General features: G+C 37.0%; 2 protein-coding genes across 2 annotated transcripts; both read right to left on the bottom strand.

Moving 5' to 3' along the window:
* Window positions 1-20: 20 nt before the first annotated feature.
* On the bottom strand, window positions 21-4,738 carry LOC121523746 (gastrula zinc finger protein XlCGF57.1-like). The gene is made up of 2 exons (XM_041808766.1): window positions 4,623-4,738; window positions 21-2,448 (listed from the first exon to the last, which is right to left on the bottom strand). The coding sequence occupies exons 1-2, from the start codon at window positions 4,645-4,647 to the stop codon at window positions 896-898; spliced, it is 1,578 nt and encodes a 525-aa protein (XP_041664700.1). The 5' UTR covers window positions 4,648-4,738; the 3' UTR covers window positions 21-895.
* Window positions 4,739-6,449: 1,711 nt separating this feature from the next.
* Window positions 6,450-12,237, bottom strand: LOC121524116 (zinc finger protein 501-like). Its single transcript, XM_041809328.1, has 2 exons — window positions 12,113-12,237; window positions 6,450-8,042 (listed from the first exon to the last, which is right to left on the bottom strand). Exons 1-2 carry the CDS (start codon window positions 12,207-12,209, stop codon window positions 6,652-6,654), a joined length of 1,488 nt encoding a protein of 495 aa, XP_041665262.1. The 5' UTR covers window positions 12,210-12,237; the 3' UTR covers window positions 6,450-6,651.
* Window positions 12,238-13,378: the final 1,141 nt, after the last annotated feature.

The following is a 13,378-nucleotide window of genomic DNA, read 5'->3' as shown; positions in this document are numbered from 1 at the left end:
AGTTGTGTATGAAAGTTGCATTTGAGGGTGGATTCAGAAGTCTGAGGGTGTGGTCTGTAAAATAATAAAACATAAATCAGACACTGTTGCTGTCTCACTAACTCGATATGCTAGCATAGCATGGAGAACCCAAATAACACTCCTAATAACAAAACATACACTGAGAATATCAACATAACTAAGACAAATAAGGGTGTGTATGTTAGCAATGTTAGGTAAACATATAAGTGACATAAATGTGTTTACTTGCTCTTCTATTAGCTAGCGTGCTAACAGTTAATGCTAAGTGTGGATGCTAACCGCTGGTGGCAAGTTCTTTACTTCTTCACATTAAGCATAATAAACACAGAAACTATCTTAAATCACTTATTACTCAATTCATATGGGCGCACACTTCACCATTCAACACAGTAACAGGGCAAGCATCTAATTCTGAACGTCTCACTGCTTCGTCTGCTCTGAGTGAGACAGGGATGAACACAGGAAGGGAGGGGGTGGTGACGTCACACACACAGGGAGCCTTTCTACATTTACTGTATGTTTAAAGCATTTTTGAGATCTTTGGTCCAAACTCCTCCAGTCAAGCAGGACATGTACTCAGGTATGTATAAGCAACATCTGGTTCTTGCTGTGTGTGTCCAGAGGGAGAAGGCATTAACAGTTCAAAAGAAAACCTTTAAAGTTTACAATCCAGGGGCCAGAAGTGTGAGTTGCAGGGTTGCATATAGCCACATTTCCTTTTTCTGTAAGTGGCTGACCACACTGAGAGCAGCTGAAGGGGTTTTCTCTGATATGAGTTAGCATATGTCTGGTCAAAGTTACTTGGAGGGTAAATCTTTTGCCACACTCAGAGCAGACAAACTGTTTTCACCTGCGTGAATTCTCATGTGAACATTTAATCTTGCTTTTCAGGTAAATCCCTGTCCACACTCAGAACAGAAAAACTTTTTTCACCTGTGTGAACCATCATGTGAACATTTAATCTTGCTTTTCGGGTAAATCCCTGACCACAATCAGAGCAGACAAACGGTTTTCCACCTGCGTGACTTCTCATGTGACTAGTTAATCTTCCTTTTCGGGTAAATCTCTGACCACACTGAGAGCAGACAAATGGTTTCTCACCTGTGTGAATTATCATGTGACCAGCTAATCTTCCTTTTTGGGTAAATCTCTCACCACACACAGAGCAGACAAATGGTTTTTCACCTGTGTGAACCATCATGTGTGAGGCCAGATGTCCTTTTTGGGTATATCTCTGACCACACTCAGTGCAGACAAATGGTTTTATACCTGTGTGAATTCTCATGTGAACATTTAAACTTGTTTTTTCTCTAAATCTCTGACCACACACAGAGCAGACAAATCGTTTCTCTCCTGTGTGAATTCTCATGTGAACAGTTAATCTCATTTTTTTGGCAAATCTCTGACCACACTCAGAGCAGCTGAATGGTTTCTCTCCTGTATGACTTCTCATATGCTCAGTTAATCTTATTTTTTGGGCAAATGTCTGACCACACTCAGAGCAGCAGAAGGGTTTTTCTCTGGTATGAAATATCTTGTGATCATTCAAAATTATTTTATTTTGAAATCTATAGCCAGATGGAGAACAGACAAATAGTTTATCTCTTGTGTGAATTCTCATGTGACCAGTTAAATGTCCTTTTTGGGTAAAACTCTGATCACACATAGAGCAGCTGAAGGTTTCCACTTCTTTGTGAGTTCTCATGTGTGTGTTCATATTACCTTTCTTGGTAAATCTCTTACCGCACTCAGAACAGCTAAACGGTTTCACTCCTTTGTGAGTCCTCATGTGTACAATCATAGTTCCTTTTTGGGTAAATCTCTGACCACACTCAGAGCAGCTATAGGGTTTTTCTTTGGTATGAACTACCCTGTGATTATGCAAATTGCGTTTAGTCTTAAATCTTCCACCACACACTGAGCATTGATGCAGTGTCTTCTCAACTGTTGCCCTCTTTCTCGTGCTTTTTCCCACTGACATTAAACCTGACTGCTGTTCTGTCATCTCCCTCCAATCAGTGCTGTCATCAGTCTCAGCTTCAGAAAGGTCTTCAATCTTGACCTCAATCTCTGGTTGTAAAGCTCTCTCTGGATCACTGTATGTAGATGCTCCTGGTCCTCCACAGTCAGATCCATCTGCTCCTGGTTCTATCTGTTTGGTTTGTTTGTGATGAAGCTGTAAGGATTGAGGTTTCTCTTCATCGATGTCACACTTCATAGGGACAGGAACTAAAGTGAACTTGATTATGTTATGCTCCTCTTCACCACCAAGCTGCTCTCCCTCTTGATGGCTCCACAGTTCCTCAGGTTCATCTTTTATTTGCAGAGGCTCTCCAATCTCCTGGTTTACACTGGAGCTCTCCTCCTGCTGCTCAGGGCAAACATCTTCTTTGTTCACTGAAAGCTGCTGGACCTCCACTGGAAAAACTAAAATACAGAAGCACATAGTAAGGGAAACTGATTTTAATAACACATATCTTCTACAAGTTATATTTTTTTGTTTCCCAGGGCCTCCATACCCCTAACATTTCATTACAAAAAAGTATCAAATTGTTTTTCATCTAGAGCGAAGTCTGAACATAATTTTAATACCTACAGATCACAAAAACAGCTGCTCTTTGACCACTGATTCTGTCATTGTACTGTTAGCTTCCTCTTTGATCACAGAGCAAAGCAGAAACAACAGGATGGTAGGCTTTACATTTTTTTGGCCAAATCTCAAACTGATAAAAACCACTAGAGATGGAGGACGAGAAGCTGATAGAAAAAGAGGAATGTGACAAGAATTAAAGAGCAGAAATGCAATGAATTGCTGGCCTTGTCAACAAAATTTGCGGACATTTGTAAACAATGGATTTAATTTATGATTATTCATTGGATGTGTTCTTCTATGCTGAGATGAATATTGAAATTGCTCTACCACAGTGTACTTAACATTTTTTTTTTTTTTTTACCAATTTCTGATATGACTTATCAGTGTATATTTCTAATCTTTGTGTAAAACATCAGCTCTCTTTATTTCTGACTTATGCAGCATGAAAAAAAAAACACAAAAAACAAACAAACAAAAAAAACAGACCCCAAACATCTCCACTTGTTAAGTATGACAGCCTGTTATCATTTGGTTTCATGTCTGATTTAACACAAGCCAGCTAAGTCTTGTTTAGTTGATTGAAAAATGAAAACATATAAATGTATATCAGTTGTTTTAGCATGCTGTTCTTCGTTTGATACACAAATGTTTAACAAAAATAACAACTGTTGTAAGGTCAGAATATTTGGTTGTGATGTAAACATGAGTAATGTCAGAATTAGTTATAAATATCTTTGCTCACTACATATAACCCCTTGTTACCACCAGATGTGCATAAATACATTGAATAAACCTCTTTATTTAAATCAACAATTGAAGAAAATACTATCTGTGTTAAGGAAATGACCAAAATCCGTGTATTTCTGCACTTCTGTGTGTCCACAGATTTTCTGTCAAGCTAAATCAAGGTCCCAGGTCACACTGTATTGTCAAGAGTGGAGACTCATCTCGCCCCTTCTCCTGGGTTTATAGTCTAAACTCACATTCTTGAGTTAGATAAGATGCTGTTTGTTCCTATAGTCAAGGATTGTTTCCTTACAGCTTGTGTGCCTGTGAACCTTAGACAGAAACAGTCTGGCTCCAGTGCGTCAGAGTTTGCAGGATCGTACTTTGAGTTAATCAAGGTTAAGGCTAACCAAAGGTATAAGAGGGTGAACTACTTTGGGCTTTATTGGAAATCTGGCTTCAACCTCACACTGTGTTGATGTCACTGTTTCTCCGTGGCCAAGACTAGAAAACAGCTCAACCTATGTCATCTTGTCTCTGGTGTCTTTCTCTCACCACAGTTTTTGGAGTATTCATGAAATATTTCTTTATCAATCTGTTTTTATCGCCAATTGGCCGGGGTAGGAAATGATCAGATATCTGTTAAAAAAAAAAAAAAAAAACTATCATGTGTCACTAAAAATTACACAGAGCCCCCCTTAGCTGGCAAGCCAAACAAAAAAACTGTAATGTGTTTTTAAACAGTTTCCCTTGTCTGTTCTTTGGAACATCGGCCCATGGTGGCCTTGTGAATCTTCATCAGCATATCTGCAAAAATTCTGAGACGTGCAGATAACTTTCACAGCACAGCAGAAAGTCTGAAAGAGAAATCAGCGGGTCAGATCCATCATCTGCAGTCGTTAATGATTCAACAAGCGTAATCCTTCGATTATAGCCCCAAAATGTCTTTTTGAGTAGACCCAGACCATTGTGCAGCAAACTGTGAACAAAAATAAATCTTCAGGTAACGACCAGTTGGCAGGAGAGGTTGTGGCTCAGACGAATAAGGTCTGACTGGCGTGATAATCTTAGAGTTCACTCATCATAAAAAATCCTCTCACACATTTTATCATCGAACAACAGTCAGCCACGATTTCTGCAGACCTGGGAACAAAGCAATATTGTTATCTGAAGCTAGCCAAAGCTAATAATGTGCTGCATGTAGCTGTAAAAGTTAGCTAAAGGCTCAGCTCTCGAAAACATTTACTGGAAACAAGTTTAGAGAAGAAGAAAGAAAACAAACCTGAAAGAGCCTGAAAGCCGGACATTTGACAAACATCCAAGAGTCGAAGAAGGACGAGAAAAGTCCACTCTGGACGCTCCTACAGAACACTGGATCATCCAAACACACAAGCGATGCTCGGGAGGGAAAGTCTTGACGACCCGGAAACAAAAACACTACCTCAGGAACACACTTCCGGCGTTCAGAATAAAACTTAGGATATCCTGCCCTGGAAACGGACCACATGGCAGGATTCAGAACAGTTTATATTTTAAAAAGAAACATCAGATAGTTCATATCCTGAGCTCATAATGCTGGCACTAAAACTAAAGGATTTACATAGTCGAGATATTTCACTCAGATGTTGTCATATCTTGTTCAGAAAAATAGTTTTAATTTCTTTTAGGTTACATTCAGAAGCTTGTGACAACATACATGGTTTCTATTGCTTATAAAAAATAACAAATCAACAATTTAATTGGACCACCTGTCATAAGAACTAGTGAACATAAAAAAATTAGAACTCTTTTAAAAAAAATGTCCAAAACTAAAAATGTTACTGTGTTACTGTCATCTTTTTGGGGCTAATAATAAAACCAAATAAACTGAAACATCAAAATCATCCCTTTTTCACACATAATAATGAATAGACATATTTTGTACGGTGTAGTGCCACATTATGTAATAACACCGCATTATGTAATAACACTTACCATAGAACTTAGTGTGGGCTCCAAGGTATGCCCTACCCAACTACCTTGCCCTAACTCTAACCGCTTAGTGACTTATGCCCAAACCTAACCCCCCTTCAGGGCTCTAGACTAAACCCCTAACCTTAACCCTAGGACATAAGGTGGACTCCAGGGTATACCCTGCTACCTTGCCCTAACCCTAACTGCTTAGTGGCTTACATAATGCGACGTTGTTACATAATGTGGTGCTACATACAGCCTCCTTTAGACTTGATAACAGCTTGCATTCTTGCTGTCATTGTTTTTATGGACTTCCACAGTCTCTGTTGTTTATGAGCTCCAAATAGGTTTTAGCTGTTCCTACAGACTTGCTGTTGATGGAACTTTTGTCCAATCAATCTTCTAATCTAATAAATCCCAATTTCTTTCAACAGGATCCAAATCTGGACTTTGTGTTGTTGGTATATGAACCCTCGACCAATCAGATTCAGTCCAGAAGAGATCGATGACGATGTACGTCTACAGTATGTGGGTTGTTGGTTATTTCTCTGATGACATGTCTGTTGACAATTAAATGCTCTTACTTGTCCTTTTTATTGCTTTTCATTTAATTTTTAAAAATCTTCTTTTGAATGCAATCTTTAAGTAAATCACTTATTATTCTTGTTGTTAAGACACAGAGACAAAGACTGAAGTGATGCTCTGTACCAGCAGCTAAGAAATTGTCTCCGGGTAGAGGAAACATGCCACACATGGTTAAAAAGATCCATGTCTCCCTTTTGATTTGAGCGTTATCAATAAAATTACTTCTGGGAATTTATGTTTAACTTTTAATTCCAAGATTACTACACTTACTACTTTAAATTAACACATAATTCAAAGTGATTGACATGATTAATACGCAACACTCATCTTGGTTTAACAATAGCTTTTGCTACAGTCAAAAAGGGGAGAGCCTGTTCCAAGAACGATATCTGCATTTAAAAGGATTTTTCTACTTTTTCTAAATGTTCATCTTTTGGCGCAGAATTTCACAAATGGAAAAATGTGTATTTGACACTGTAGGCTCTGGTATTTTTTACATCTCTGACTCCAAGAAAAAGTTGATCTGATGATGTGAAAGCTAAGAGAAAAAAGGGAGATTTTGTGTCCTGAAGGTGTTTTTTTATTTTAAAAATGCAGTTCCATTTTTTGATCCAAAAGCTTTTAACAAGAATTGTTTCTGACAGAAAAAAAGTTAAAAACATTCTGAAATCAACAGCATAAAAAGTGAAACATTTCATATGGAGAATTCCAGCTCCAACTTTTGATCAATTTTAATGACGCCCATGCAGGACAGGACACCCCAAAGGGAGTCATCAGGAACTGAAACCTGGATCTTCACTACAAGATAATCCTGCTGATGCTGCTTCATGATTTTTTAGGTGTTCAGTCTCACTTCCTTTTTGGGTAAAAGTCTTGCCATGTTGTGAGTGGCTGATGGGGTTTCCTCTGGTATGAATAGTCATATGTCTGTTCAAACTTACTTGATGGTTAAATGTTTTGCCACATTCAGAGCAGACATATGGTTTCTCACCTGTGTGAATTCTCATGTGAACAGTTAAACCTTTTTTTTCGGCAAATTTCTGACCACAGTCAGAGCATACACAGGGTTTTACTCTTGAGTCAGATTTCATTTGTCTCATCATACTGCCTTTACTGGGAAATCTCTCACCACATTGAGAGTGGCTGAAGGGGTTTTCTCTGATATGAATTAGCATATGTCTGGTCAAAGCTGCTTGATTGGTATATTTTTTGCCACACTCAGAGCAGACAAATGGTTTCTCTCCTGTGTGAAATCTCATGTGACTAGTTAAAGCTCCATTTCGTGTAAATCTCTGACCACACAAATTGCAGCCAAAGGGTTTCTCTCCTGTGTGAAATCTCAGGTGAGCAGTTAAATCTCCTTTTCTGGAAAATCTCTGACCACATTCAGAGCAGACAAATGGTTTCTCTCCTGTGTGAATTCTCATATGACGAGTTAAAATGCCTTTTCTAGTAAATCTGTGACCACACAGAGAGCAGGCAAATGGTTTCTCACCTGTGTGAATTCTCATGTGACGAGTTAAATCTCCTTTTTGGGTAAATCTCTGACCACACAGAGAGCAGACAAATGGTTTCTCACCTGTGTGAATTCTTATGTGACGAGTTAAATCTCCTTTTTGGGTGAATCTCTGACCACATACAGAGCAGCTGAAGGGTTTTTCTTTGGTATGAACAACCATGTGTCTAGTCAAAGCCGTTCCATCCTTAAATTTTTTTCCACACACTGAGCAGATATACAATTTCTTTCTATTCTTTCCTATCTTTCTTGTGCTTTGTTCCACTGGCTTTAAACCTGACTGGTGTTCTGTCAGCTCCCTCCAATCAGTGCTGTCATCAGTCTCTGGATCAGAAGAGTCTTCAGTCTTGACCTCAGAATGTTGTTGTAAATCTCTCTCTGGATCAAAGTACCTGGTTGACTCTTTGGATTGGTTTTGATAAAGCTGTGAAGACTGAGGCTCCTCTTCATCATCTTCACTCTTCACAGGGACAGGAACAAAAGTGAACTTGACATCATCCTCCTCTTGCCCTTGAAGCTGATCTCTCTCTTGATTGCTCCACAGTTCCTCAGGTTCATCTTTAATTTTCAGATGCTCGCTCCTCTCCTGCTGCTCAGGGCATGCCCCCTCTTTATTCACTGACAGTTGCTGGACCTCTTCGGGAAAAACTAAAATACAGAAACGCATTGTAAGAAAAACTGATTGTATTTTAACACAAAACTTCTTAACGTAAAAAATTACAGTTTTAGTTTGTTAAGGCCCCTCCCCACTCCTTACATCTCATCATATCAATCCTTTTTTTCCATTGAGAGACAAGTATTGATCTAAAAAGTTCACAAAACAGCTGGTCTTGACTGTGCTGTTTTGACCACAGATTCTTTCATTGTACTTTCTAAGTTTCCTCACTGGTCAGAGAGGAAAGCAGAAAGCTTTAAGATCAAAACTACCAGAGATGGAAGAGGAGACGCTGAAAGAAATGAAAATATGTGACAAGAATTAAAGAGTGGGACTGTAATGAATCACTGATGTTGTCTACAAAATTTGCTGACATTTGTCAGCAATGGATTAATTTACGATTATTCATTGGATGTCTTTCTATGCTGAACATGTTCATTGCATTGTTTTCCAGTGTAGAGATTGATAAGGAGTGAGAAATCTCACAATCCTTTTAATTGTTGCTCAGAGTTGCATGAAAATAAACTGCAATGACGCAACATAGAAAGCTAAATCATCATCATAGTGGTTACTGATTTTCTTTTGCATATTTATCACACTAAAATGTTTCGGATCATCAAACTAATTTTAATATCTCACAAAGACAACCCAAGCTCATACAAAATGCAGTTTCTGAATTATGATTTTATTTAATAACCCTTATGCACACCTCTTTGTAGATTGTTTGGTAACTCTTGAACCATAAATCATAGGCACTGTTTTATCATTTATCAGATTGTATTCAGAAGTTTTTTTGAGTAATTTATAGAGTATATTAATAAGATAGATGCATCATAAAAGTATGTATCAAATATGCGACAACAGGTGTTATGGGGTTAATCTGTCATGCCCTGGAGATGGTTTGTTTGAAGAAAAATCGTGCTGTAGCCTACGGTCAACTGTACGGTGATTGTAAATGTGATGATCCTCTGCTGAGTTATTTAGGTGGAGGAAAGGCCGAATCTGTGAATAATTTTCTAACTTTACCTAAGAACTAAACTTGATAGAATTTCTTTCTTTTTGAAGCAGCTGCAACTTTAAAAGCTTATAAAACAGTCTAAGTCACACTCCGGACTTAGACCTTTATACTAAAGGGATGGGATCACATGATCTGTTCAACTGAGAATAATGGTAATTTTACACACACACACACACACCCACACACACACACACACACATATATATATGGCTGTTAAAATATGACTAAGTAAGACCACAATACAACTAAGTTTGACCACAACTTGCTCCCGCAGTCCTCCAGCATGGATGTTTATGTGCCTGGGGATGAAGAGAGGCGAGTCAGACACAGCCAGCAGTGATGAGTGAGGAGACAGACTCAGGTCTGCTTAATGGCACCGAAGCAAATAATGGCATTGACCTTTGCTTTAGGAAGGTGGAATGATGTGAAGTGTTACAGTGTTATTATATTTTTAATAATCATTTTGTTAGAAGGTTTCATAAAACAAAACTGAATTTTCTAGCCATTATTTGAGGTATTAGGCTTTTGTCGTGTGATTGAGTTTCGTTCAAGACATTTCTATTTTTGTTAGCCGTGGAAATTTTTATCTAGGTACATAAAAAATGATAATAATATTCAAGGTATAAACATCTTTCAAAAGGAAATCCGAGTAACACAGCTGGCAGATGATACTGCTCTTTTTTTAAGCGACAAACATCAGGTTGAAAAAGCAATCTCTCTTATCGGCAAATTTTTGGCTGCATCCAGTCTAAAATGAAATACATCCAAATGTGAAATTTTGTGTTTATACAATTGTCATGACAGTAATATTTGTGATATTGATGTTAAAGAAAATGTCAAATACCTGGGGATTCATACTACAAAAGACCGAAAGGAAAGAGAAAAAATTAATTTTGCTCCAGAGCTAAAAAAGACAAAATCAATCTTTATTTTATAGTTATAAAGAGACGTTTCCATATAGGGAAGGACCCCCCTAACCAAGGCAGAAGGTGTCTCCAGATTTGTTCACCCGGCCTTGCCACTAGAGGTCAGCAGCACTACATGTAAAGATATCAACAAACTCTTCACAGACTTTGTTTGGAAAAATCGTTGCCATCACATCAGAAAAGGATTATTAACTAAACCCAAGGACACTGGAGGGCTGGAACTGTTGGACTTTGAAGACTTAAACAACACCTTCAAGATAAAATGGATTCAAGAATGCTTAAGGAGACTGGGCTCACTGTGGTACTTTATTCCTACCAATATTTTTAATGAGGTAGGAGGGTTACAACTTGTTTTAAAATGTCATTATAATGCCGTCAAATTTCCTGTCAAACTGTCCACCTTCTACCAACAGGCCTTGCTAGCATGAAATCTCTGCCATAATCATAACTTTTCACCCCACAAATCAATTATTTGGAATAATGAATCTATCACCAAACATGGATAGACAAAAATGTTATGTATATACAAGACTTGTTTGAGGAAGGAAGGGAAGTTGTGAAATACGAGCTTTTAATTAACAGATTTAATTTTCCTATAACTTCTCAAGAATATAATTATGTAACTTTATCAAAAGTATTCCAAAAGGTATCAGGGAACTAATGAAAGGTCTAAAAAATACATCTGAATATCTCTTAATTAATGGAATCAATATTAAAGACAAAAAATGCACCAATAAACATGTCAGGACGACCCTTCAAATTCCAGAACAGTCTTATCCTGCTGGCAAGGCTTACAAATCAACTTACAGATCTCCAAAATGATCGATTAATCTCCAAACTGTACCTTCTACCAAAACAACGTGGAAAACTTATAACATCTGTTTTATGAATGCAGCCCATGTTACAATTTCTTGAAACAATTGGATCAATTTATTGCTCAAAATCCTCTAAAAAAAATTAACCTCAATTAACAAAGTATTGTAATTAACTTTAATCACCAAAACAAACAATTTGAATTTATCATACTTGTAAAATACCACATCCACAAAATGAAATTTACTGAAAATAGCCGCCCCCTCTTCAAACTATTTTTAATTGAATTAAATAACTACATTAGAGCTCTAGCAACCTGGAACAGAAAATGCGCAAAAACCTTAGAAATATATAACAAATTCTTTAGTCCTTCATAAATGAGTTTCTTTGTTTTGTATTGTTTTGTTTTGTCTGTTTGTTTGTTTGTTTGGTAAGCCTCAATGTATTATTATGTGTATAAAGGATAAGTCTCTGCTGTACCTCTGTTTACATTGGTTTATTTTAAGTTATTATTGTAGTCTGTCAACGTTATGTTTGCATGTATGCTTTTATGTAATGGCATTTAATTTTAATTAATAAATAATTAAAAAAAATAAATAAATAAATAAACGTATGTAGCCTAGTACGAAGATGTCCGTGGCAGAGACTCAAGAGAACTGGAGCGAAATGTCCCAACCAAGCACCAGTGAGGAGGTTGGTACTACACAAATATGGATCTTCAATGTATTTGCATTGTACTAGAATGCGTTCATTTTCAATGGGCATAAATGCAGCTGAAACCCCAAATTTTTAAACATTAACATTTTACTATAACATTAAAGTCATTATGGCCTTTAAAAAAACATTTTTGGGGGAGGTGGGGTAGTGCACTGTAAGCCCCTGCACTAAGCTTTTTTCCTTAATGGCATTTTTTCCCCTTACATTAGTTTTACTTTTATATTTAAGGAGTTTTGATACCAGTACTTTTTAAATTTTACTTGAGTAAAAAGCTTGAGTTGATTCTTCAACTTCTACAGAAGTCTTTGTAAACCCTAGTATCCATACTTCTCCCCGAGTAATGAATGTGAATATTTGACACCTCTGACCATGAACAACCATAAATCCTCAAGTAAAGACCAGTTAGCAGCAGAGGTTGTGGCTCAAACGGATTGGTCCGACTGGCGTCATAATAAGAGTTCACTCATCATAAAAAAAAATCCAGCCAAAGCTAACAATGTGCTGCATGTAGCTGTAAAAGGTAGCTAAAGGCTCAGCTCTCAGAAACATTTACTGGAAACAAGTTTAGAGAAGAAGAAAGAAAACAAACCTGAAAGAGCCTGAAAGCCGGACATTTGACAAACATCCAAGAGTCGAAGAAGGATGAGAAAAGTCCACTCTGAACGCTCAAACAGAACCTGGATCATCCAAACACGCCAACAATGCTCGGCAAGACAGCGCTTGCATGACCCGGAAACAAAAACACTCTATGAAGCACACACTTCCGGCCTTCAGAATAAAACTTCGAATATACTGCCCTTAAAAAGGAACACACGGCAGGATCCAGATCAGCCAATATTTGCAAAGAAACATCAGGTCGTTCATATCTTGATCCCATAAAGCTGGAACTAAAAATAAACGTTTTACTTAGTTAAGATCTTATATTCTGATATTTTCATACCTCAAACGGATGCTTGAATTTAGAAAAATGTTTTTTAATTACTATTAGGTTAAAATCAAAGTTTGAGGTCATGCATGGTTTATAAAAATTCACAAATAAAAAAATATTTTTGACCACCTGGAATAAATAAGTGAAAATAAAATAAATTAGAACTCGTTTCAAAAAATGTCCCAAACTAAAAGTTTTTTTAAAATCTTTTTTGGGGCTAATAAGAAAAACAAATAATAAACCCAAACTACAAAATCATAATAATTTTCACAATAATGAAAAACATATTTTGTATGGCCTCCTTTGGACTTGATAACAGCTTGCATTTTTACTGTCATTGTTTTTATGGACTTCCACAGTCTCTTTTGTTTATGAGCTCCAAATAGTTTTTAGCTGAGCAAGAGTCGAAGAGGGACGAAAAAAGCGGTGATCGGCTTAAAAGAATCCACGACCCGGAAACCAGAAGTACGCTAAATCAGGCACACACTTCCAGCCTTCAGAAAAAAACGTCGAATATCTGGCGCTGAAAACGGAACACATGGCAGGATTCAGATCAGCCAACGTTTACAAAAGAAACATCAGAAAGTCCATATTTTGAGCTCATAATGCTGGAACTAAAACTAACAATTTTACTCAGTCAAGATTTTATATTCTGATATTTTCGTACCTCAAACTGAATTTAGAAAAACGTTTCTAATTACTATTAGGTTAAATTCAAATCTTTGAGGTCATGCATGGTTTATTAAAATTCAAAAATTAACAAATTTATCTGACCACCTATCATAAAAACAAGTACACATAAATAATTAGGAATAATTTTCAAAAACTGTCCAAAACTGAAAATGTTTTTATCTTTTTGGGGCTAATAATAAAACCAAATAACAAACTGACACAACAAAATCATCCCTTTCATACATAATAACCAAA

The sequence above is a fragment of the Cheilinus undulatus genome, linkage group 16, assembly GCF_018320785.1.
Source record: "Cheilinus undulatus linkage group 16, ASM1832078v1, whole genome shotgun sequence".
In the NCBI taxonomy this organism is placed as follows: Eukaryota; Metazoa; Chordata; class Actinopteri; order Labriformes; family Labridae; genus Cheilinus; species Cheilinus undulatus.
Note: the sequence above shows the minus strand (reverse complement) of the source record. Positions and strands in the feature narration are given on the sequence as shown.

What these genes read in the sequence shown, in the direction of transcription:
- LOC121523746 (XM_041808766.1), bottom strand. Translation starts at nt 4,647, where the DNA reads ATGTCCGGCTTTCAGGCTCTTTCAG. An exon ending in CGGCTTTCAGGCTCTTTCAG is followed by an intron (nt 2,449 to 4,622) that starts GTTTGTTTTCTT and finishes TCTGTATTTTAG; the next exon opens with TTTTTCCAGTGGAGGTCCAG.
- LOC121524116 (XM_041809328.1), bottom strand. Translation starts at nt 12,209, where the DNA reads ATGATCCAGGTTCTGTTTGAGCGTTCAGAGTGGACTTTTCTCATCCTT. An exon ending in CGGCTTTCAGGCTCTTTCAG is followed by an intron (nt 8,043 to 12,112) that starts GTTTGTTTTCTT and finishes TCTGTATTTTAG; the next exon opens with TTTTTCCCGAAGAGGTCCAG.